Below are 22,263 nucleotides of genomic sequence, written 5' to 3'. Positions count from 1 at the left end.
TTGTAAATATACGGGTGATAACATATTTATAAATAAAAAACAATTTGTGAATGAAATTTTTTATATACATATTTTTAGCGATACAAAAGCCAAGACTGAAAAATAAACTTAAGTGAAAAACATAAAATCAATTCCAATTTAAAATTAAAAGTCTAAATTTGGCTTATAAGTATAAATAGAAGCTGCAAGACAAGATGTATAAAAATACAAGTCATGTTAATGTTTCTTTAGTGACAAAAGAAGTTAAAGACAAGCGGTGAAACTTCGTACCACAGTCAACAACATCGTCTCGTCATCTAGTGCTCCCTCCGTTTCATCCGTTTCATGATGTTTGACTTTTTTGATTGCAGTGTTTAACTGTTTATCTTATTCAAAAAATTATGAAGATATCATTTATTTTACTTGTGATTTACTTTATTATAAAAAAACTTTAAACACGACTTTATTTTTTATATCTATACTAAATTTTTGAATAAAATAAATGGTCAAACGTTAAAAAAAGAAAGTTAAACATCTTATGTTATAAAACGAAGATAGTACTAGTGTTAAAAGTATAAAAGTATAGAACGGAGGCAGTACTAGTATTGAAAGTATAAAAGTATAGTACTACGATTTCGTAAAAGTAAGGTACTACTCCTGGAAACGTGAAAAAAGAATAGCACTACAGGCTACAGGCCTACAGCACGCATTTGTGGACGTGCAGTAATTGAAAAAAAATGTGAACTGGTGTACTCCAGTTGAACTATGGCCTTGTTTACTTCCTAAAATTTTTTTTCTAAAAACATTGTCAAATATTTAGACACCTAAATAAAGCATTAAACTTAGATGAACAAAAAAACTAATTGCACAGTTACGGAAAAAATGTTGAGACGAATCTTTTGAGCCTAATTAATCCATAATTAGCTATAAGTGCTACAGTAACTAACATGTGTTAATGACAGATTAATTAAGCTCAAAAGATTCGTCTCGTGGTTTCCAGGTTAACTGTGAAATTTGTTTTTTCATTCGTGTCCGAAAACCACTTTCGACATTCGGTCAAACATTTAACGTAACACTTCTCCCGAAAGTTTTCTCAATCTAAACACCCCCTGTATGTAGTCGGCTACATGTACACAGACTATCCTAGTGGCCCACCACATTATTCTTAAGGAAAAAAAAACAGAGCGCTTAGACCGCACGTGATAACATGAAATTCATTCCAAAACCAGCGGCTCATGGAGAGATACCTCTAGAAAACAAGAGGTTCTGGACAAATTTCAGAGTCAAGCTTCGATAGCTGCTCGAGTTGGGATGGTACGGAAAAGACGCATATTATCATCACTTGACAAAGTCAGGCAAGAATTCCTCAGACTAATAATCTAAACTGACAGTTCCCACCACACTAAAAAATCAGCAGAGCAATACATGGTTTCCTAGCCTTCACATGTTACAGTTTTTCATGGTAGATTTTACTTCTAGGAAGTTAGCACCATGATAAACTAACAATACCAGTTTTGTGATGTGCAGATATGTTCATGCCACCCCGTTCTCATACATTGAGCCATCTTTGGTTGTAGCATCTTCACCAATGTCAACCTCAGCCATTGCATCATCAACAAGTGACTGTAATACAGAAAGAGACAGTAGTTCAGTAATATAGCAGGTAAATCAAGTAATACGAACCACACTAACTCTGCTTCACGAGTATCTCTATTCTGGGCATGACTGCAAGAGTATGAAGATACTGCACCAGGACACTGCTGACATTCAAGAGAACGGTACTCTAGGGAAATTAACAAAAGCATATGTTGAGCAAATAACCTGGAGCTCCTTTTCAGACATCTTGACCCTGTCATTGTAGTCTTGAAGTTGCAGAAAACATTTGTACAGCTGCATAGAATGTTTTCAAAGTACAGAATGTGATTTGACTTGGTTATTCATTGCTTACTTTCATAAAGCAGCAGCTAAAATCTGAGCTACATGTACCTTTGTAACAACCACTTGTCGTTCTGCAGAAACTTTCCGTGCAGCAGACAATTCATCCTCTAACTTCTGTATTTTTGTATTTAAGAATAGAGTTTGTCAGCAGAATTGAACCCTACTGGGGCCGAGTTCGGCAGTCATATAAGTTATCTTATCTCTCTCGTTTTCCGCACGCACGCTTCCCGAACGGCTAAACGGTGTATTTTTTGCAAAAATTTTCTATAAGAAAGTTGCTTTAAAAAATCATATTAGTCTATTTCATATTTTTAATAATTAATAATTAATTAATCCTGTACTAATCTATTGCTACGTTTTCCGCAACAGGTAAGTTAACTTACCCCTCTGCCAAACGAACGCAGCCTGTGAGTCTTGGACAAGGACAAACAGTAGCAATCATAATAACAGTGCGAAAGATGAGAAAACAGACTCCAATATCAGGATATATATATATTACCTGCGATCTCTTTAGCAAATCTGCAATGTGCTGCTCCTTTGCTGCAACTTTATCTTTGATCTGACTAACCTGCACAGGACAGCATTCAAACTCTTTTTTCATAATATGAGAAACAAATGATAATCCTCTCAATCTACACTGAAAACGGAACAAAGAACACTTAACAGTTGTAAATGCTGTAGCAGCAAGCAGCTAAATGTGTGGTCTGATGCGAGAGCATGATAAAGCATTACTGGTGAGTAGTGTGACAAAGTCCTAGCATGCTCCTAGTTATTTATTTGCTGGTGTTCAAGCATCGTAGGCAAATTGCATCAACTGCTTATGAACGAATGTTAGCTTTGCTGGCTCCATTATGTTCACTCTATTACATATTATAAGACTTTCTGATCCTACCTAGATTCACCCATGAATCAATGTATATATTATATATATGTGCCTAGATTCATTACCATACATATGAATGTAGGAAAGGCCAGAAAATCTTATAATGGAACGAAGGTAATCCGAACTACATCAATTGTACAAATAATGATACTAACAAGCATAGCTTACTAGGGGAAAAAAAGAGTACCTCATTTTCAAGGTCCTCACGCATTTGAATTGCTTTGTTCAACTGACGTTTTGCCTGATACACACAAAAAAAGGGAGATGAAAAACCAAACAAAAATTAGAAGCAACAGATAAAGTATTAACAAAGTTCATAGACAAAATTCCATTTGAAGTAACAGAACAAAGAGAGATTTATTTACATCACTGTGAAGATCATCACTGGAAACTGATAGATCCCTGCTATCATGATCTTTTGGACGGCTGTACATAAGAAATCAGGAAAGTAAAGGATGTCTCAGTCCTGACTTCTCTACTACTTGGTAATAGACTGAATATATCACATTGAAATCAAAACTCAGCAGTGCTCTTTGTGAATTTTGTACCAGACAACAGAAGTAAAGTACATAATAGAAGCATGCAATACCAGTAAATGCAAGTATTTTGGCTGGTAAATTTCAAGTATGACATATGAAAGTACTCTATTTTATTGCTCAGAATTGAGAAAGACAACCCTGGATCCAGGCTCACTATTTATGGTTTCATATTTCCATCCAGATCCAGCAGAAAACTTTCAGTTTTTATCGTTCAGAGTTGAGAAAGTGATAACCACGGCAACAAGTTACATACGAAAATTTCAGTTTTAAGTCCTCGATATGTGAAACCCATTCAATTGGTTTGCATGCGGTCAGTTTTGATCATTGTGGTGTGAACATACTTGAAATGTGCCAATGATGGACTTAGAAAAGTATCAACCCAGTTATTAATCTACAATCAACCACTTGCAATTGAAATCAAGGCTGACAGATGACATATGCAGATAAAAGCAGGTTATAAGACACAATATGTTTACAAGTGTCAAGTGGCGTTCAGCTAGCAAATTTGACCATGGACCATTATCAACATTAAATTCAGCGAGCAGTTAATCTGTAAATTAACAGTTGCAAATTTACATTATAGACAAAAATGAACATATAGCATACATTATTAGGTAAGTTGCTAACATAATAATAATATAACAATTGACTTTCGCAGCCAAACTTTACTAAGAACCACGGATCCTATCCTGACTTATCAAATAAGATGCCATATCAATAGTCCTAAACACTAAATATCAATAAATAAATTACAAAATTCTAATACGACATGTTTATCAAGTAGAAAAGTTTCTGTGGAAATTAAGTTAAGCTTCATCACAATACAAACATCTTCCCTAGAAATATATGCATGATTTATTTTCACCAAAATGCATGATTAGCAATATCAACAAAGCTAAAATATAAGGTATACCTGAACTTTTTTCTTGACCGCGGTTCCTTTTCTTTCTCTCTTTCACTATCATAGTCTTTAGAGTTTTCCTTTTCTCTATCATTATCCGAATCAACATTTTGCATTTCTGCCGCACGATCATAGTCTCTGCGCCGCTCATCCCCATGATCTTGATCCATGGGATAGTCAATTTCTTGATCAAAGCCTCTAGGTTCATAAAATCTGTCTCTATCACGATCACGAGATCTATCACTATCCCTGTCATGATATGGATCTCTCTCACGATCATAGCTCCTTTCCCTATCCCTTCTATCCCAATACGCATCCCTTCCAGGTTCCCGTCGAAAACCATCACGACCGAATTCTCGAGCACCTCTTGTACGCACTTCATTCACTCTAACAACACGTCTATTTATTCTCTGTTGCAAACAAAAGAAAGTAATTAATATGAGAGATAATGAAAGGTGTTAAGTTCTAAATAAGAGCATACCTTGCCGTCCATCCCTGAGATAGCATGCTGTGCAGCATCAGCATGAGTGAAAGTAACAAAACCATAACACTTGCCTCTGACTCTCTGATCATTTATGACCTGCAAAGGTCAGAGAGTGATTCGTATGTAATCTCATATAATCTGAATCTTCTGTAACAGGTAAGTACTTTGAGAGAAAACAAACAATGCATTCAGAGCTGTTTCATAGCAAAACAGACAGAGAAAACCATTTTCTGTTCTTATATCCACAAACTCATAAGCTAAATTTTAAACCCATTTCTACTATTAGTTTTTGGCACTGCAATAACGTCATCCTACGCCTCTTCCACTTGGATCAGAAACAATATAATCACAAATAGACCATAATGCAATGTGTTCACACCTGACATCTGTCACTTGCATTATTGTACCTCCCGTTCTAGTACTACTAATTATTAAATCAAGTAGTAAGAACAAAAAAAAGGAATGCATCCAAAAATAATATCCGAATGGAACATTAGAACACTGAACCCCTTCTAGCGTAAATTAACCCTGAAAACTAATTTGAAATGTGCACTACACATGAAACCAGTCGTGCTTCCCTATTCATCCTAACAGCAAAATAAGTGACCGGACCAAGTCAGCTATCTCGACCACCAAAACGAGCCTCGGCATCTCGTGCAGCACAGCGGGCAGCAGCAAAACAAACCCTAGAAATAAAAGGAAAAAAAACAGGCCGCTTAACCTCGCACCAAACAACGGCAACAGAGAACTCATCTCCGCCGCAAACCTCTGCAACGGAAGAGCGTGACGGGAAAGCGGGGGGCGGGAGGGGGGGGGGGTGGGAGACCTTGACGGAGACGATGGTGCCGAAGCGGCCGAAGGCGTCGCGGAGCATGTCCTCGTTGGCCTCGTACGGCAGGCCGCCGACGTAGACGGAGGTATCCTCGTTCACCGCCATCTCCCCCGCCGGCGACGCCCTAGGGTTTTGGGTTTACCTCTCTCCTCCCTCCTCTCCACCTCCCCCCTCTCTCTCTCTCTCTCGAAGACGAGGGAGCGGGCGGAATGGGTGGGCGAGTCGGGGGCTCTCTGTCGGATTGGATCTGACGCGGCGGTGGGCCGTGGCATCCGTCCAGATCCGCGCCGCGTGTCACCTTTTCGGCTAATCTGCGCCGTCCGTGGTCGAGCACGGGGGATTTTTCTACGTGGGCCGGATCGAGACGAGGGATCGCGGGCTTTCGAGCGGGGCCCATTCATATTAGATGGGCCGGAATGAGATGGTGGGCTCACGTGCGGGCTTCGCTTTTGTTTGGGCCGCAACGTTGCTATAGCTGACGTGCGAGCCGAATGAGAGGCACGTCAGGTACTAGTAATACCTGCCTCCTGAAATAAAGATTATTTTTGCCTATTCTATATTGTTCAAAAATAAGTTTATTTCTGAGTAATTGTTGTATTGGAGTTTGTGAAATCAAGCAATAAATGTATTGGGAGTAAATAAGGTAAGGAATAATTGTATTAATATTTGTTAACTTAGAGGATATTCTAGTCTTTTTGCTTTTTATTGGTACCTGTGATAGTGAAAAATAAAACTATTTTGGAACGAGGAAGGAGCAGTTGGGAGGCGTGAGCTGACTGAACCAAAATCTCCCAGGCGTGGAGCCGCCGTGTCCACCACCAAGCCATTTGCTCGACGGTCGTGCCAACCAGGCCCTGTTTGAATCAATAGAGGAGCTTAGAGCGGAAGCATTTGCTCTCCCCCAAAATAGCCTAGATTCTTATCTAAATTCAGATAATTTATATAACTATAGAATTCAAAAGATCTCTTCCCGAAATAACCTAGATTCCTATCTAAATTCAGATAATTTTATAACTATAGAATCCAACAGATCATGCTCTCTCCGTTCTAATATAATAACATATTGATATATTTGGGGGAGTAGAAGCTAGACGTGACAAAAGTTGGCTATCGACCAATTACATCTCAAATCTTAAGCTTCCTACACAGTCCATGGAGTAGCTCTGCTAATTCATCGCCACTTGGCATGGTTTAAATTTTAGAAAATACCGCATTGTGCCGGTTTAATGAATAGTACTCCATCTATTTTATAACGCAAGATGTTTGACTCTTTTTTAATGTTTGACCATTTATCTTATTTAAAAAATTATGGAAATGTTATTTTATTTTGCTTGTGATTTACTTTATTAAAAAAAAGCTTTAAGCATGATTTATTATTTTTTATATTTGTACTAAATTTTAAATAAGACGAATGGTCAAATGTTATAAAAAAAGTCAAACATACGGAGATAGTAATATCTTTTTTCGAACAGGTTGATTATTTCTAATGATATGATCCCATTAAAGGGTGCGGAGCCGTAAACATCGTGGACAACCTTATGGACCCAAAAAGCGTCGGCAACATTTGCTTCCAGATCAGACGTCCTAGTCTGGAAGATCTGAAGAAATATGTGGTGACTTTTGGTCCTTTTCTGAAGTTTGCAGGACGAAATAAGCAGTCGCAAGCATCATTCAATAGTTGCAAAAAGAAATTTCCACAAAATTGTAATTACCAAAAAGGATGTTTCATATCTATGGGATGGAACAACAAACAGCTACAGATATTCTCAAGCAAAGAACTAGAGACAATCTCAATGTGAAGCCAAAATATATGCTACAACAACAGGGAAAAAAAATTGGCCCGCTTATTTTTCTTACCACGCTGCTGCTTTCCTCAGCAACAACCCATGACAGGCCAAACTAAACAGAGCTTTTGGTTCCACGGAAGACTTTACTAACTAAATATCCGACGTAAAGAGCTTATTGAGATTGTTGACCAGATTTTTCCGGGGCAGTGCTCTCAGGTTCTTGAGACTGTTTGATTGCCGAGCCGTTCGCAGAGTTCTCACTCGTTAGTGTTTCTTGGAGAGAACCGTTTCCTGACCCAACAACTTGAGCAGTTGTTTCCACCGTCTTTGCTTTCAGCATTTTTTCCTTCTCAAGCTCTTGCTTTGCCAGTGGAGAGAACTGTGAGTCAAGTGACCTTACAGCACCCAACCAGGCAAGAACAATGACCAATAGAATTCCTCCAAGGTAGGGTGTAGAATTTGCAAGAGATCCGAATGACAAGATCATGAACTGCTGGATCAAGGCACCTCCAGACTTCCCCAGTGGGTTGCAGACCACATCAATTGCTGCCTTACCTTTCACCTGAAACCATGAACAGAAAGCACATATGAGAAGAAAATTTCACAGCTCATTGATAACATATATTCTGAATCTTACATCAACCTTAAAACTTATGGCAGGTCATATGTTCTCAATGGTAAAGATAACATGAGAAAAAGATTGGACAGCTGACTATGTTTAGTATAGCATAAAGAAGCCCAGCAAACTCGATACAGTTCTATTGCACCAACGCAACTGTATTCCAGTCACAATCAACGAATTAATCAGATCTACACTAGGAACTAGCTATTTTGCTTATAACAACCCATCTTGTAATAATAGCAAGTGCATCAACTATCAGGAGAGGTACTATCCTGACAGTGGGTGGCAGGGCTTATGTGTTCAATACTACGCATGCTTTCTTACATTAGAAAAACTGGCATGATTAATTGTATCAAAGTATGCGTTCTGGACACTAACCTTCATGTCCTCGTCCAAAGGAATATACGCCATTTCCTTGCAAGGGTCAAACAAACTGTACTTCGCACTCTTACTGAAAATATTCTGCATGGCTCCAACATAGACCGCAGCAAGCAAAGGCGTCATACCAAGAGTGGCCATAAGAGGTGTCAATGGTTCACCGAATAAAATCAGTGAGAAGAATCCAACTCCTGTGAGAAGCAACACAGCAGGGGTGATTGTAGCTGCGACTCCCCATCCAAACTTCCTAAGAATTACTCTCCCTAACAACATCATTGTAAATGTGGCTATGCCAGTAGCAGTTGAGAAATCTCCCATGAATGAAGAATATTCATTAGGGCTTGGGTACTGCAACACAACAACATAGAGTTAATAACCACACAGATTATCACTAAAAAATTGCACATCAAGCAATGTGGATAAACTTACCTGTGCCTTCAGTTTTGATTTCCACGTCACCTCAACAAGGTTAATACTTATACCATAAGCGACAACCAGTGTGGCAAGATCCCTCACATACCGAGATGACACAAGCACCTTCAAACTCTCACCCATACTCAGCTTTGGCTTTTCCTGTAGGGTCATGTTTGAAGCATCGTAAATGAAAGCTCAATCACCATTAGGTAGCAAACCATAGGAACCATAAAGAAAACCAACCTTCTTCTTCCGCTCGGCAACTGGCGCAGCTGATTTATCAATAACAAACTTGTTTACTCCCCAGTAGATGCCGGCAATTACAAGACCAAGCAAAACAACTATGCTCATCATGCCCCTCAATGAAATCGCCCAACCGTCAACGCCTGGACCCAAATTTTGCCTCATGTTTGAGAAGTATTTCACTGTGCGACCCGAGAAGATGAGTGCCACATTGGCTCCAAGCCCGAACAGTGGATAAAACTCTTTGGCCTCTTCAACCGTAGTAATCTGCAAGCATTAAGTGCACTGAGAAACTTGTGTACGCACCCAATTGTTTTGGACTGAGAATTTAAACATGTTAAAACATGAACTCTTTTATATCTATTTACAAATGTTTGGAACAGCAACGTCCAACATCCCAAGAAACAAAGCAGAGGCATCCAACAATTTGTAGTACTAACACAACAACATCGCGTCAGTTATTGCGGAGATGTTTGGGGCAAGAATTTGCAAGGTACAAATTTAATTCCTATGAATTCGAGGAAGGAATGATATTGTACCTGATTGGCGAAACCCCAGAAGAGCACTGAGATGACGACGCTGCCCCAGAGCTCCGCCATGACGTAGAAGAGGCAGAAGCTCCAGACGCGAAGGATGGCGACGGGTCCCAGGAAGCTGGGCCCTAGCGCGGCGAGGAGGCGGTCGGCGAGCGCGGTGGGGTGGATGGCGTCGCGCATGGGGTAGAGCAGGTAGCCGAACGCGCCGAAGAAGGCGATGAAGGGGAAGATGACAGTGTAGAAGAGCGCCTCCTTGGAGAGCACGTCGGCGAGCTTGGTGTAGAGCAGCATGAAGCCGATGGCCATGGGGAGGTTGACCCACGTCTTGAGGAACGGGATGATCTCCGCGCTGCTGCCCTTGGCGGTGACGACGAGCACGTCCTTGGTGTCCCGCAGGATGGTGTAGTTGAAGAGGATGCAGAAGAACATGAGCCCCAGGGGCACGATCTTCTTCAGCGTCCGCGTCTCCACGCCGAGGAACTTGGAGGCAGCAGGCTCCGGCGAGGAGGCCGCCGCCCCCGCCGCGGCGCGGAGGGGCGGGAGGCACGGGCGGAGCGGGAGCGCGGCGGGGAGGCGGAGCGGCGTCGGCGCGGGGGCCCGCGGCACGACCCGGAGCTGCGCGACAGCGACGCGGCGCTGCCGGAGCAGCAGCTGCTGCTGCGGCGGCGGCGCCACCCCGGGCCGGAGGAGGGGCAGGCGGAGGCGGTGGCTCGCGACGAGGCCGGACTCCATGGCGGCGGCGGAGGCGGAGGCGGGGGGAAATATCCTCGGGGTGGTGGGGGGAAGGGAGGAGGAGATAAGGTCAGGCGCTCGGCGAGCGGGGGTTTTGGAAAGGGGAGGGGCTGTCTTATACTCCGGTGCCGGTGAGATTAGGGAGGAAGACGACAGCAGTGGGGGGAGTGGACGGCCGCGGCTTAGTTAGTGCTGAGATTAGCCTAACGAACCTTCGCTAATCTTAGAGAGGGGAGTGTGTGTACTGTGTACTCAGTGTTTGTGAGTTTTTCCTTTTTACTTAAAAAAAATCACCGGTGGTACTCCACCAATCAAGTAATCAAGGTTGTGTTCTATTATCATAGTTATTAAATTATGTAAACGATAGAATTAACAGTTCAGAGTTAAAAATCTATTTTAGAAATATGAAATAATAAACTTCTCTATAGAAATATTTTATATAAAATATATATCGTTAAGTAGTTTGAGAAGCGTGCATGTAAAAGCCGGGAAAAATCTCATAAAGATCTGGGCAAAGTAACTAAATGGACAACTAGTTTTAAAGTCAAACCTGATTTAAAATTATTGAATTTAATTTTAGAGGTTTATTTGCCGTTTGTGTCTACGTCTTTTCTCATGGCGATTAAGAAAAACGTGTAAAACTAGATGATATTTCGTTGCTACGAGAGGAAACAAGACATATGCTTCCTCCGGACACAATTAACTGATGTCTATGATAACCAAATTACATAGGTTTGTCCAAAACGTCAGTTAACTCTCACCCTCTTATTTCCGTGTTTGCTTAGGTTTATATGCTAAATTTGAATTTTCGACCTTAATTTAATTAGGGTTTTTGAACATACTTTATTTTCCAGTCTTGATTTTTGGATCATTATGAATACGTATATAAAAAATTTATTCATAAATTATTTTTCACTTATAAATATGTCATCTGGTTTTTTATAAAAAGCCTAAAGATCATCCCGTTTGACCAGAGGCAGTAACTTCTTTGTTCCATAACTTATGAATCATGACTTTCTTATACATCCATTAATTATGTATACGATTTGTATTGTGTCTATCATATCCACAACGTTAGAAAATGTTACATATGACAAAAGAGCATTTTTGTTACATATACATCTCCACTAATTAAAAGCGGAGTCGTTCGTCCTCTCCTCCATACTTATCATGCAAAAACATTGCTCCGCACAAATCAGGTGAAAAAAAAATCAAGTGAGTTGTTAAAATAAACATTTCTTTTTTATAAGTATGTTGCAATGCATGGCTATATTACTAGTAAAATTAAAATTAAAATTACATGCTTTGATATTTTGTGGGAGGGGGCGAAAAGCTGGAGAAAACAAACTAAACAACCAAACTCAGATATCCATATTATTTAGCAGTTTTTAAGGCAATAAAACTATATTGAGAAAACCTAAAATTTCCTCCCAAAAATATATATAGAATTAACTCAAAACTTAAGTAAGCGCCATAATGGACACTTGACACATGAACGATAAACTCCACGTTGTTTATAAACACCATTGTTGGGTGATTGTTCGAGGTTTCAATAGAAAAAAGTCAAGGCATATTTGCAAAGAAAACATTTATGAATAAATTTTATATGTGTATTCTTAGAATAATATTTGGTTAAATTGCTAAAATTTTAACTATTGATAATTTATTAAATACTTACATTAAATATAAGACAAATTATATACATAGATCGATTTGTAACATAGTATTATATAAACTTGTTAGGTACCATAAATCTACTCCAACACAGGTAATTTTCAGAATTTTAAAAGTTTACTCAAATATTATCGTAAAAGATAAATATCTTTTAACTCGTGGAATTATAATATATTCTTTTTTGTTAAGACCATCTCCAATGGGTATCTATAAGATATCTATAATATATATTCCCTTCGTTTCATAACGTAAGATATTTGATTTTTTCTTTGCAATGTTTAACCATTTGTCTTATTCAAAAAATTATGAAAATACCATTTATTTGCTTGTGACTTACTTTATTATCAAAAAGAACTTTAAGCACGACTTATCATTTTTTATATTTGTACTAGATTTTTGAATAAGACGAATGATTAAACGTTGCAACCAAAAAAGTCAATATGAAACGGAGGTATATACACTTTTTAATAGAAGAGAGATAAAAACTATTTCTTAATTTTCTCTTGCATATATTTTAATGTTAAATGAGGATAAATTATAGGGTCATTTATATTATTTGTATTTTTTAAGAGTCAGACCAATAAAAAGTTTGTCTTTTTAAATCAATCGTGACCTGACGACGCAAAACCGACCGGTGCGCGTGTCTACAGCTCTACACACGAGAAGCGCCTGAGACGACGAGAGAGAACATGGGGGATCTGCACGACTGCACTCCCCCAGAACCGTCCGTCGCGCAGGTGATCAACGGTAAATCCTCACGTCGTCGGCGAGACACCGTGCGTGCGCGCGACACGCGTGCCGGTATCGCACGGTGCGGGCGCTAGGTAGCCTGCAGAGTGGAACCACCCCGGGCGATCGATGGATGACCCGAGGGCCGTGGTGGTGGTGGGTCTCGCAAGTCGCACCGCTAGCTGCTGTCGCGTTGTTGGCTCCGATTGACGGCCAGGAATGTCCGGGTGCGGTGCGCACCCCACGGGGGGTAGCCGGGCTCGGCCGTCGTGTCCCCTCCATTCCACGTGACGGGTCACCGAGCAGTGTGGCCCCTCGCCTTCTCACCGCCGTCCGTCCGTTCGCTCGCGGCTCGCTAGCTGCCGTGGGCCCGTGGCCGTACCGATGATTTCTTTTTATTAAGGACTTGTTTAGTTCTAAAATTTTTTTAAAAAACATCACATCGAATTTTTAACACCTAAATAAAGCATTAATTATACAGTTATAGGAAAAATTGTGAGACGAATCTTTAAGCCTAATTAGAACATGATTAGACATAAGTGCTACAGTAACCAATATGTACTAATGATGGGTTAATTAGACTTAAAAAATTCGTCTCGCAATTTCCCGGCAGAATCTAAAATTTGTTTTGTGATTAGATTATGTTTGATACTTCAAATATATAATTATACACGATGTGACACCTATTCTAAAATTTTTTAGAATTTGAACGCAGCCTAAATAGCTTGTCACATAGGTAAAATGTGACATAACAACGTAATTAATGAAAAAAGAAAAAAGAAAAAAACTTAAAAATGGTTTCCTCACGAACAAACAAGTCTTCTCTTCATCCAATACACCCAGTGGCAATTCTAGAAAAAATAATTAAGAGGGGTTAGACGAAAGACAACTGCTTCTAGCCATTCGTTCTCTTCAGTAATACCATAAATTTTATTGCGGGGGCTAAGGGGTGGCTTCACCGGCGCAGATCGAACAGTGGGGCTAAAGCCCCCTAACACGTGGTAGATCCGCCCCTGAATACACTAACAAACCATGAATTCATCGTTGGGGAGAAATTAGTAGTTTCTAGTAGACAAATTATGGAAAAATAGTTTATATAGATGATTTCTTAAGACAATTCCAATGAATGTTTTATGAGGTGTCATGCACATTAAATAGGGTATCACGTTAGCAAAATTGTTGACTTGGTAGAGTCATTATACGAGAGAGTTTTATGAGATGAGATGAGAGTTACATCCGTGAAATTCATATGACTCGATTACCTAGTTTATAATCTTGATAACTACTCCCTCCATATCTTTTTTATGATACCGTTAACTTTTAGGATTACGTTTCACCATTCATCTTATTCAAAATTTATATCCAAATATGCAAAATTATAATGCATACTTAAAGTTCCTATAATAATAAATCATATCATAATAAAATAATTAATAGTTGTATAATTTTTTTAAACGAGACGAATGGTGGACCTAAAAGTCAGCGGCGTCATATAAAAAAAATATTAAGGAAATATGTTATAAAACTATACATTATACATGGAGACCGAGCTTATTGCACTGATTCTGGCGTCGGATCGCGCGTTTGTTCGCTCCATGGATATATGCGCACATCACGACAAGCCCATTAATCATGGAAATTCGGTCTACACAGTTGATCATGGAATGCACGTTCCTATGGGATTTTTTTTAAATAAATCACTTATTTTTTACCAATGTTTTTTTGCGTGACCTGGTACAAGAAAAGAACGTATATTTAAAAATTATTTTTAAATAGCAGAGATACTTATACTACTTAAAGCTGAAATTCATTTTAAGTTTTCCCATCCTAGCTTATTTTATAGTCTATACTTTTAGTCCCAATAATACATACGTGTGTCTGCATTGCATCGGGTGTTCCTAAAACATTTTTAAAATGTTAGTAGAATGTTTCACTCATGCTAGGGCATCTCGATTTGAATAATTTTTAAAGAAAAAATAAAGGTATTAAACTATTTTCTATTAAAATCCTATAAAATTTTTGTGATTCGAATAAGCCATAAGTATTAAAAAAAAATAAAGACTACGTGCGTCTGCATCGGGTGTTCCTAAAATAAGTATTTTCTGGGTGATCAGTATGGGGATAATAATTCCAAGCCAGATGGCGTGGAGTTCAGTGCTAAACACCCCCCAACTTTTGGCTACACGCGCGTGAGTCCCACGGGGCTCTCGCCCTCCCGAGGCGGGCTCGTGTAGCCTGCAAAAATATCTCGCTCACTCTCGATCGCCTCGTGTCCTTTTCCGCCGTTCCCTTTTCCGTCGACGCACGCTCCTCATTTCGTACGGGACAACTACTCGTTGCCTATCTGCACACATGGCACATGGCACCATCCGGCACGAACAACTCGTTGCAAAGGCATCGTTTCAAATCTGTTGAACAGTGTAGGCAAAATTTTCTCGAAAAAGTTGAATACATCCATTTTTTTCAAATTTGTAACAGTTTATACTTAATTACGATCTATAAAGTTTTACGTGCCACGATCAGATCATCCGCTTCAGCGAGCAGCAGTATCAACGGTGTATAGCACCTAATCTTTTAACTTTTGCTTATGTTTATAAACTAAAATTTAAATTTTTAATCTTAAACTTAGAGTTAATTTTAAGATTTTATTATTATAATTTATTTTTCGGCTATGACATTTAAATCGTTACGAACATGTATATATTTTTTATTTATAAATATATCGTTTGACTCGAAAAAACAATAAAAAAAAATGACCCCTAGGTTCTTGAAAAACGTTGCCCAAACATGGCGTTCTCTTTCGGGTGTATCATTATACCAAGCAGACAATACATACAAGTCCTGTGCGTACAAGAAAGACAGCGTTGGATTTACTGCTCGCCACGTTGCGTCCGTCCACCGCCCACTCATCACGTGGCCTTCTCTCCAGGAGCCGTGCAGGCGCATCTCACGTGAATGACGCACGCACCCTTCAGACACGAGCTGGGCCGCCGCAGTGGGCTATTGGCCGTATGTAGTTGAAGATGGCGTAGTTGGGCCTGCGGAAAATGAGAGTACGTGATCCTGGGCCCTGTCCAGAGAGGAAAAAGTTCACTTGATGTCCCTCGACTTAACGTCGAGTCTGTCTGACGTCCCTTATCCCCAATATCATAAATATGTAGCCCTAAACTCGTATAAACCGTTTAAAAAAAGTCTCTCGGCAGTATTGATTTGTTTTAGAGCGGTTTAAGTGAGATGGCGTACAGTGGACCCCACATATCAGGATCTTTTTTCATTCTCTTCCTTTCTTTCCCCTTCTCTCCCATGCTCTCCTCTCTTCTTCTTCTTTCTCTCCGCGGTTGCTACGTCGCGCTAGTCCTTCCGGGTGCGGCTTTGTCACCGGAGTCCACACTCCCATTCTGCCGCACATAACGCGCTTTTTCTTCGTCGATGTGGCTCAGATCGGTGTGCGCCCCCCCTTTTTTATTAAATACTTGGTGATCAGTAGTGATGAATCTAGTCAACAAAATTAGATGGTCTAAACAAGTTAGATAAAGTTTTAGCTTCTGTTGTTATTGATCTTTGCTATAAGTTTAACGGGACAGTACAGACTCGATCCCTCCACCATCTCTATGCTAGATCTGTCCCTGACTGGAGGCGCCGTCCTTGCCAAAGGCACATAGGCTCGACGAGGCTCGCCACATCAGCCCACCGCCACCAGATCCGGGGTTGCATAGGGGGGAGAAAGGGCAAAGGGAGCAATGGCCGAGAGCCTCGGCCACCAAATCCAGAAGGAGCAGACCGGTGGCGGTGATAGGACACACGGGCAACATCCTCCTCCTCTCTTGCCTCAGCGTGGCGTCTCATCGTTGCCATTGCCGTCGCCTAGATCATCGAAGTAAATTATGCTAGGTTTTGTATGGACGAGAATTTTGTTTGGATGACGATCAATCATGGCCTATGTTTATGGTTAGATCTTAGGGCAGGCCTAATGCGCGCACGATCGGTTTAGCTGTACTATATCTATATGGATACATGTATATATATAAAAGTGTAAACTTTATACATATAACTTTATACATATTTGATTTTAGGCATACAAACTTGTACGTATACACACACAAATTCTCTGTACGAAAATCTATATAGATACAAATATTATGTACACACAAAAATTACAAATATATGCTTAATATATAAAAATCTATATACATATATATATATATATATACATATATATAAACTGTATAAACATAAAGGAAAAAATTAATAATACCTGACATAATGCTGCTCGCGGTGCGTGCGTTTTAGACTTTTCTCAGATCTTACGGCCATTGTGCATCCCGCGTGGGTCAGCTAAATGGGATGGGCCTTGCAGTAGCCTTCCCTGCGTGCGTCAAACTGCCAAAGGCTAAGGCCCAAGCCCAGGTTTCCGTAATTTTTGCAAAAGAGTATTATTCTAGCGATTTATTTATCACTCAATTTGGCAGACAGTACAATTCACTATTTATTTTTATTTTAGTCTCTCAATTTCCCACAATTTAAACAACATATAGAAATAGAGATTCTCACTGAGAGCACCTCCTTACCCCCAATAATATTTGTGTCTGCGTGTAAAACAAAAATAATTCAAAATTAACAAATCTTTTAAACAAAAGAGTTTGTGTATTTCCAGCAACTATTATTCATACCTCAATTATGCAGATAGTATACTTCATTATTATTTCAATCTTAGTCCCTTAACCCCCCCACATTCAAACAACATATAAAATAAATGATAAAGATTATCATTAAGTGCACCTCCTCACTCCCACAAATAAATAATGACTAAATTCGCATCCCCTCACAGAATAAAAATAATTCAACATTTACAAAGCTTTTAAAATACATTTATTAAACTAATCGATTAAAAAACTTACAACATTCACACATATGGCTATGCCATATTGATTTTTAATCCTTAATTTTTGCCATGTCTGTATTAATGGCAGAGTAAAATTTACTACATTTTGTATACCTATATCACTTAAATATTTTAAAGAAGTACAAGAAAAGTTTTAATTCCACAAACATTGACATATTAAAAAAGTTTCATTATATATTGATAAGATCACTAAAATCATTCGAACAAATTAAAAAGTCATTCACATGTACTCTTTGAAAGCTCTAAAATATTATATTTTGGTCCTTCAACATTTAAATCTTACATTTAAGTCCTTTTGCGTCTTCCAAACTTTAACTATATACTCTCATGCTAAACTTTATTCTTCAAAACTTCTGTTAATATTTGAAATGTGCTCTTTCATCTTTTACATCTCATGTGCAACAAAGGATAATAAAAAAAATTCTAGATCTTTTTCCCTACAAATATCAAGGATGCAAAATAATAATTATTAAAACAAGGGAGAAATTATAGCTAACAATTTATCTGGAACACTCTGAATTTTCTAAAGGTACGAATGTGTGTTTCATCATTAGCTAACAATTTAATTATAATTTGAGACATTCAAATACTACACAAGTGATTGGGATGCAAGAAAACACTTAAATTTTCTAAACCTATAAATATATATCGTAAACATGGATAAAGAAAAATATAAAAAGTACATTAAATTCTCTCTAAATAATGTGGTACAAAATCAATAATAGTCAGGCTAGTGGACGTTATACCATACATACGGTATAAGTTATGTATCAACGGTGACGGTAGACGCGCACGTGGTTGAAACGCGCCTCTGCGTCATGCCGCGCACGCTTCTGCGCTGCACCTCCGTGCCGCGCTCGACCACGCTCCTCCTCCGTGTTGCGCACCTACGCTCCTCCTTCGCGCTCGACCATGCATCTCGTACAAAGTGAACAAAAATGTTTATTCTTGGTCCAAGATGCACAAAAGTTTGTCCATCGTGTGCAATTTATTCTCTTTTCTAGGAAAATTTAATAATTTAGGCCGCTTATTAATGAGTGTGGAGCACTACAATTGGTAGCTAATGATACTAATTTGTACCAGATAATATCACCTGGTATCATTACTACCAGGTTTATTTGGTACCAGATAATATCACTTGTTATCATGTAGTATCATTGGCACCGAGTGCGCGAGCCACCGCACATACAAAGCTCCTGGGGTGGCATCGCCCATAAGAAAGGAATACGACGGATGGATCTCCTCCACGTGGAGGGGAGACATCGACGTAGGAGGAGGCAACACTGACGGACGAATGGCGCGTGGCTGACTAATAGGGAGCGCTTGGGTAAAGAAACACTTATCAAAGAAGACGACGTTGGGCGTCGCATTTTGTTTCCTGTCCGAATAACGTTGCGTGGATTTTTTGAATCATATATTTAAGCTGAGCGGACCCATTAAATAGTATAGCCAACTACTGACTCCAATTCATCTATAGTTAATCTAATAGTCAATTCATACAATAGTTAACTAGAAAACATTAGTATATGGTCCTACATGTCATATACATACTCTGTCTTGAAGTCCGTTTACAGCTGACTGCAAATTAATAGCCCGCCTCTCTTCTCTCTCCTCTCTTTAAAATATGCTTATAACTGGCTTATAGGCTGCTATTATACCTGTTCTAACAATACTGACTGAGGAAACATCACTTTCGAATAAATAGGCCCAATTAGTATGCAGGTACGCGGCCATTGTTTCTGGTAGGGCCCAATAGCCAAACTGCCCCACAGCCCCAGCCTCCAGGAGCAACGTACGTGGGCCCCACCCACCAGGTCCATCCGTCCACGTGTCCTTAACGGGGGCCCACCTGTCATTCACTTAGGTTAACTATATCGGGTTTTCATATTTTTTTTCTATAAATGAGCTCGTCGCCCACTACCCATTTCCGGTCGGTGCTGGCTTTCGTCAAACGAAAAGAAAGGGAGGAAAGAAAAAAAAATCTTCTCGCGTGCTGCCGTCTCCGGCTCCGGCGGGCGATGGCACCGCCGCCGGCGACGAAGTACTTCTGGGGCGACTCCCCGGAGCCCGACGAGTACTACGCCTCGCTGGGTCTCCGCCACGCGGAGGCCTACTACCAGTCCCCCCGCGGCCGCCTGTTCACGCACTCGTTCCACCCGCTGTCCGCCTCCCACGACGGCGACGTCAGGGGCGTCGTGTTCATGACCCACGGCTACGGCTCCGACTCCTCCTGGATGTTCCAGAGCTTCGCCATCAGCTACGCGCGGTGGGGGTACGCCGTCTTCTGCGCCGACCTCCTCGGCCACGGCCGCTCCGAGGGCGTCCGCGGCTACCTCGGGGACATGGAGTCCGTCGCCGCGGCGGCGCTCTCCTTCTTCCTCTCCGTGCGCAAGAGCGGCGCCTACGCCTCCCTCCCGGCCTTCCTCCTCGGCGAGTCCATGGGCGGCGCCGCCGCGATGCTCGCCTACCTCCGCTCCCCGCCGGACGCCGGGTGGACGGGGCTCATCCTGTCGGCGCCGCTGCTCGTCATCCCCGACGACATGTACCCGTCCCGCGTGCGGCTCTTCCTGTACGGGCTCCTCTTCGGGCTCGCCGACACATGGGCGGTGATGCCGGACAAGAAGATGGTCGGCAAGTCGATCCGTAACCCGGAGAAGATGAGGGTGATCGCGTCGAACCCGCGGCTGTACCGCGGGCCGCCGCGGGTGGGGACGATGAGGGAGCTCGTCCGCGTGACGGCGCTGCTGCGGGGCAGCTTCGGGGAGGTGACGGCGCCGTTCCTGGTGGTGCACGGCACCGACGATGGGGTGACCTCGCCGGAGGGTTCCAAGATGCTGTACGAGCGCGCGGCCAGCGAGGACAAGAGCTTGATCCTCTACGACGGGATGTACCACTCGCTCATCCAGGGTGAGTCCGACGAGAACCGCGACCGCGTGCTCGCCGACATGCGCGCCTGGATCGACGAGCGCGTCCGCCGCTACGGCGCCGCCGCCGCCGCCGCCGTGAACCGGCACGCCGAGGCGCCCGCGGCCTGATGACACTCCGGTGCAACGCTCTATTTCTCTTATCCAACTCTCCCTATCTTTAATTTATCTTTATTTTTTTCTCTTTCCCATATATACTACTCGCATCATCTTTTTATTTGACACCATTAACTTTTATGACTATACCTTTTATTTTAAATATATAAAAGTATATACCTTTTTATTTAACATCATTTACTTTTCGATGAACATTTGATTATTTGCCTTATTCAAGAAATATATAATAATAAATTATTTTGTTTTTATTTGATTTATTGTTAAAGAAACTTTAAGCATGATTAAAATTTTATATTAGCAGAAAAAATAAATAATAGAATGAAAAATCCACTACGCAAAATTTAGAAAAAAACACGAAAGGAGTATTGTTACTGCGCAGTAATACATCTGTTATTTTCACGAAGAAAGATCAAAACTTGTTATTGGACCAGCGTGATATCACTCGACAGATCCCCTAAAATAAGTTACCTTGGTGTGATTTTAGCGGGAAAAAAAAATCACACGTCAGGCTTACAGCAAAACCGTTCATACAGGGATTATTGTACCATGCAAACGGACAATTCCATTTAATGTCTACATGACAACTACTTACTACCAACAGTTTAGGAGAAATCTGTCTATTCTATTTATTATTCCCCGTTTAACGTTATAAAATTTTTGATTCATATAAATACTAATAAATCTATAAATCTAGACAAACCTATAATATCGTGTAATATTGATAAATTTAGATAAACTGTAATATCATCTAGTACGTCAGTATGCCATGAATGGAGTAACATACAAGCACACATAGGCTTCTTCCGCAAGCTTGTTTATGCTAGAAGTTTCCTTGAGACAAGCAACCACATTAAAACATGTTCCATGACACTATCACTTGGACGAATTAAATCATACACATGACTCATTGAAAAATCACCCAAAAATCTGATGGGAAAAAATATGAGAAAATAGTATATGGAACTTATCAGTTAGAGGAACCACACCAATCCATCGTGAATTTGATGTTGCACTTTTTGACTAGTTAAATAAGAAAAACCAGCGGAAAAAAAACTGACGAAGGGAAAAAGAGTATCAAACTAATCTTTTGGTTTTTTTACTTATGCTTATAAGCCAAAATTTAAACTTTTAAACTTAAATTTGGAGTTGATTTTGAGCATTTTTTCATCGTGCTTTATTTTTCAGCCTTAGCTTTTAGATCACTATGAACACGTATATAAAAGTTTTATTTATGAATTATGTTCTATTTGTAAATATGTTGTTTGGTTTTTCCTTAAAATGGCAAAAATATGACCCCGTATAACAGCTGGTCAAGTCTTCGTAACTTGTATGTTTGATTATTTGCTCCCATGATCCTTACGGTTCTCTGAGTTGTCTCAGTCCAATACCATGAACACAATTGTGTAAGCTTGATACTAGTAGAGCCTTTGTAAATAGATTTGCTAGTTTTTCGCATGAACTAGGGGTTGTTTAGATGGGACTAAACTTTTTAGCCCCATGTCACATCGAATGTTTGGACACTAACTTGAAGTATTAAATAAAGACTAATAAAAAACTAATTTTATAAATGAGGTAATCCGCGAGATGAATTTTTTAAGCCTAATTAATCCATAATTAGAGCATGTTTACAGTAGCATCACATAGGCTA

General features: G+C 40.3%; 3 protein-coding genes across 3 annotated transcripts; 1 reads left to right on the top strand and 2 right to left on the bottom strand.

Moving 5' to 3' along the window:
• Nucleotides 1-1,179: 1,179 nt before the first annotated feature.
• Nucleotides 1,180-5,757, bottom strand: LOC102702354 (probable splicing factor, arginine/serine-rich 6). Its single transcript, XM_040521497.1, has 9 exons — nt 5,551-5,757; nt 4,722-4,820; nt 4,253-4,650; nt 3,166-3,226; nt 2,988-3,041; nt 2,417-2,485; nt 1,966-2,031; nt 1,801-1,869; nt 1,180-1,602 (listed from the first exon to the last, which is right to left on the bottom strand). The coding sequence occupies exons 1-9, from the start codon at nt 5,659-5,661 to the stop codon at nt 1,513-1,515; spliced, it is 1,017 nt and encodes a 338-aa protein (XP_040377431.1). The 5' UTR covers nt 5,662-5,757; the 3' UTR covers nt 1,180-1,512.
• A 1,507-nt stretch (nt 5,758-7,264) lies between these two features.
• On the bottom strand, nt 7,265-10,346 carry LOC102702074 (plastidic ATP/ADP-transporter-like). The gene is made up of 5 exons (XM_015833799.2): nt 9,540-10,346; nt 9,001-9,267; nt 8,773-8,916; nt 8,344-8,691; nt 7,265-7,905 (listed from the first exon to the last, which is right to left on the bottom strand). The coding sequence occupies exons 1-5, from the start codon at nt 10,266-10,268 to the stop codon at nt 7,516-7,518; spliced, it is 1,878 nt and encodes a 625-aa protein (XP_015689285.2). The 5' UTR covers nt 10,269-10,346; the 3' UTR covers nt 7,265-7,515.
• A 9,167-nt stretch (nt 10,347-19,513) lies between these two features.
• LOC102715174 (caffeoylshikimate esterase) lies at nt 19,514-20,717 on the top strand. The gene has a single exon (XM_040520573.1). The coding sequence runs from the start codon at nt 19,593-19,595 to the stop codon at nt 20,607-20,609; it is 1,017 nt and encodes a 338-aa protein (XP_040376507.1). The 5' UTR covers nt 19,514-19,592; the 3' UTR covers nt 20,610-20,717.
• The last annotated feature ends 1,546 nt before the right edge of the window (nt 20,718-22,263 follow it).

The sequence above is a fragment of the Oryza brachyantha genome, chromosome 2 (genome assembly GCF_000231095.2).
Source record: "Oryza brachyantha chromosome 2, ObraRS2, whole genome shotgun sequence".
Lineage (NCBI taxonomy): Eukaryota > Viridiplantae > Streptophyta > Magnoliopsida > Poales > Poaceae > Oryza > Oryza brachyantha.
Note: the sequence above shows the minus strand (reverse complement) of the source record. Positions and strands in the feature narration are given on the sequence as shown.

Coding starts and splice junctions, on each gene's coding strand:
- LOC102702354 (XM_040521497.1), bottom strand. CDS start 5,661: ATGGCGGTGAACGAGGATACCTCCGTCTACGTCGGCGGCCTGCCGTAC. Junction 4,651..4,721: donor TCTCAGGGATGGACGGCAAG/GTATGCTCTTAT, acceptor TGTTTGCAACAG/AGAATAAATAGACGTGTTGT. Junction 2,032..2,416: donor ATTTGCTAAAGAGATCGCAG/GTAATATATATA, acceptor ACAAAAATACAG/AAGTTAGAGGATGAATTGTC.
- LOC102702074 (XM_015833799.2), bottom strand. CDS start 10,268: ATGGAGTCCGGCCTCGTCGCGAGCCACCGCCTCCGCCTGCCCCTCCTC. Junction 8,917..9,000: donor TTGCCGAGCGGAAGAAGAAG/GTTGGTTTTCTT, acceptor ATGACCCTACAG/GAAAAGCCAAAGCTGAGTAT. Junction 7,906..8,343: donor CTTTGGACGAGGACATGAAG/GTTAGTGTCCAG, acceptor TCATGGTTTCAG/GTGAAAGGTAAGGCAGCAAT.
- LOC102715174 (XM_040520573.1), top strand. CDS start 19,593: ATGGCACCGCCGCCGGCGACGAAGTACTTCTGGGGCGACTCCCCGGAG.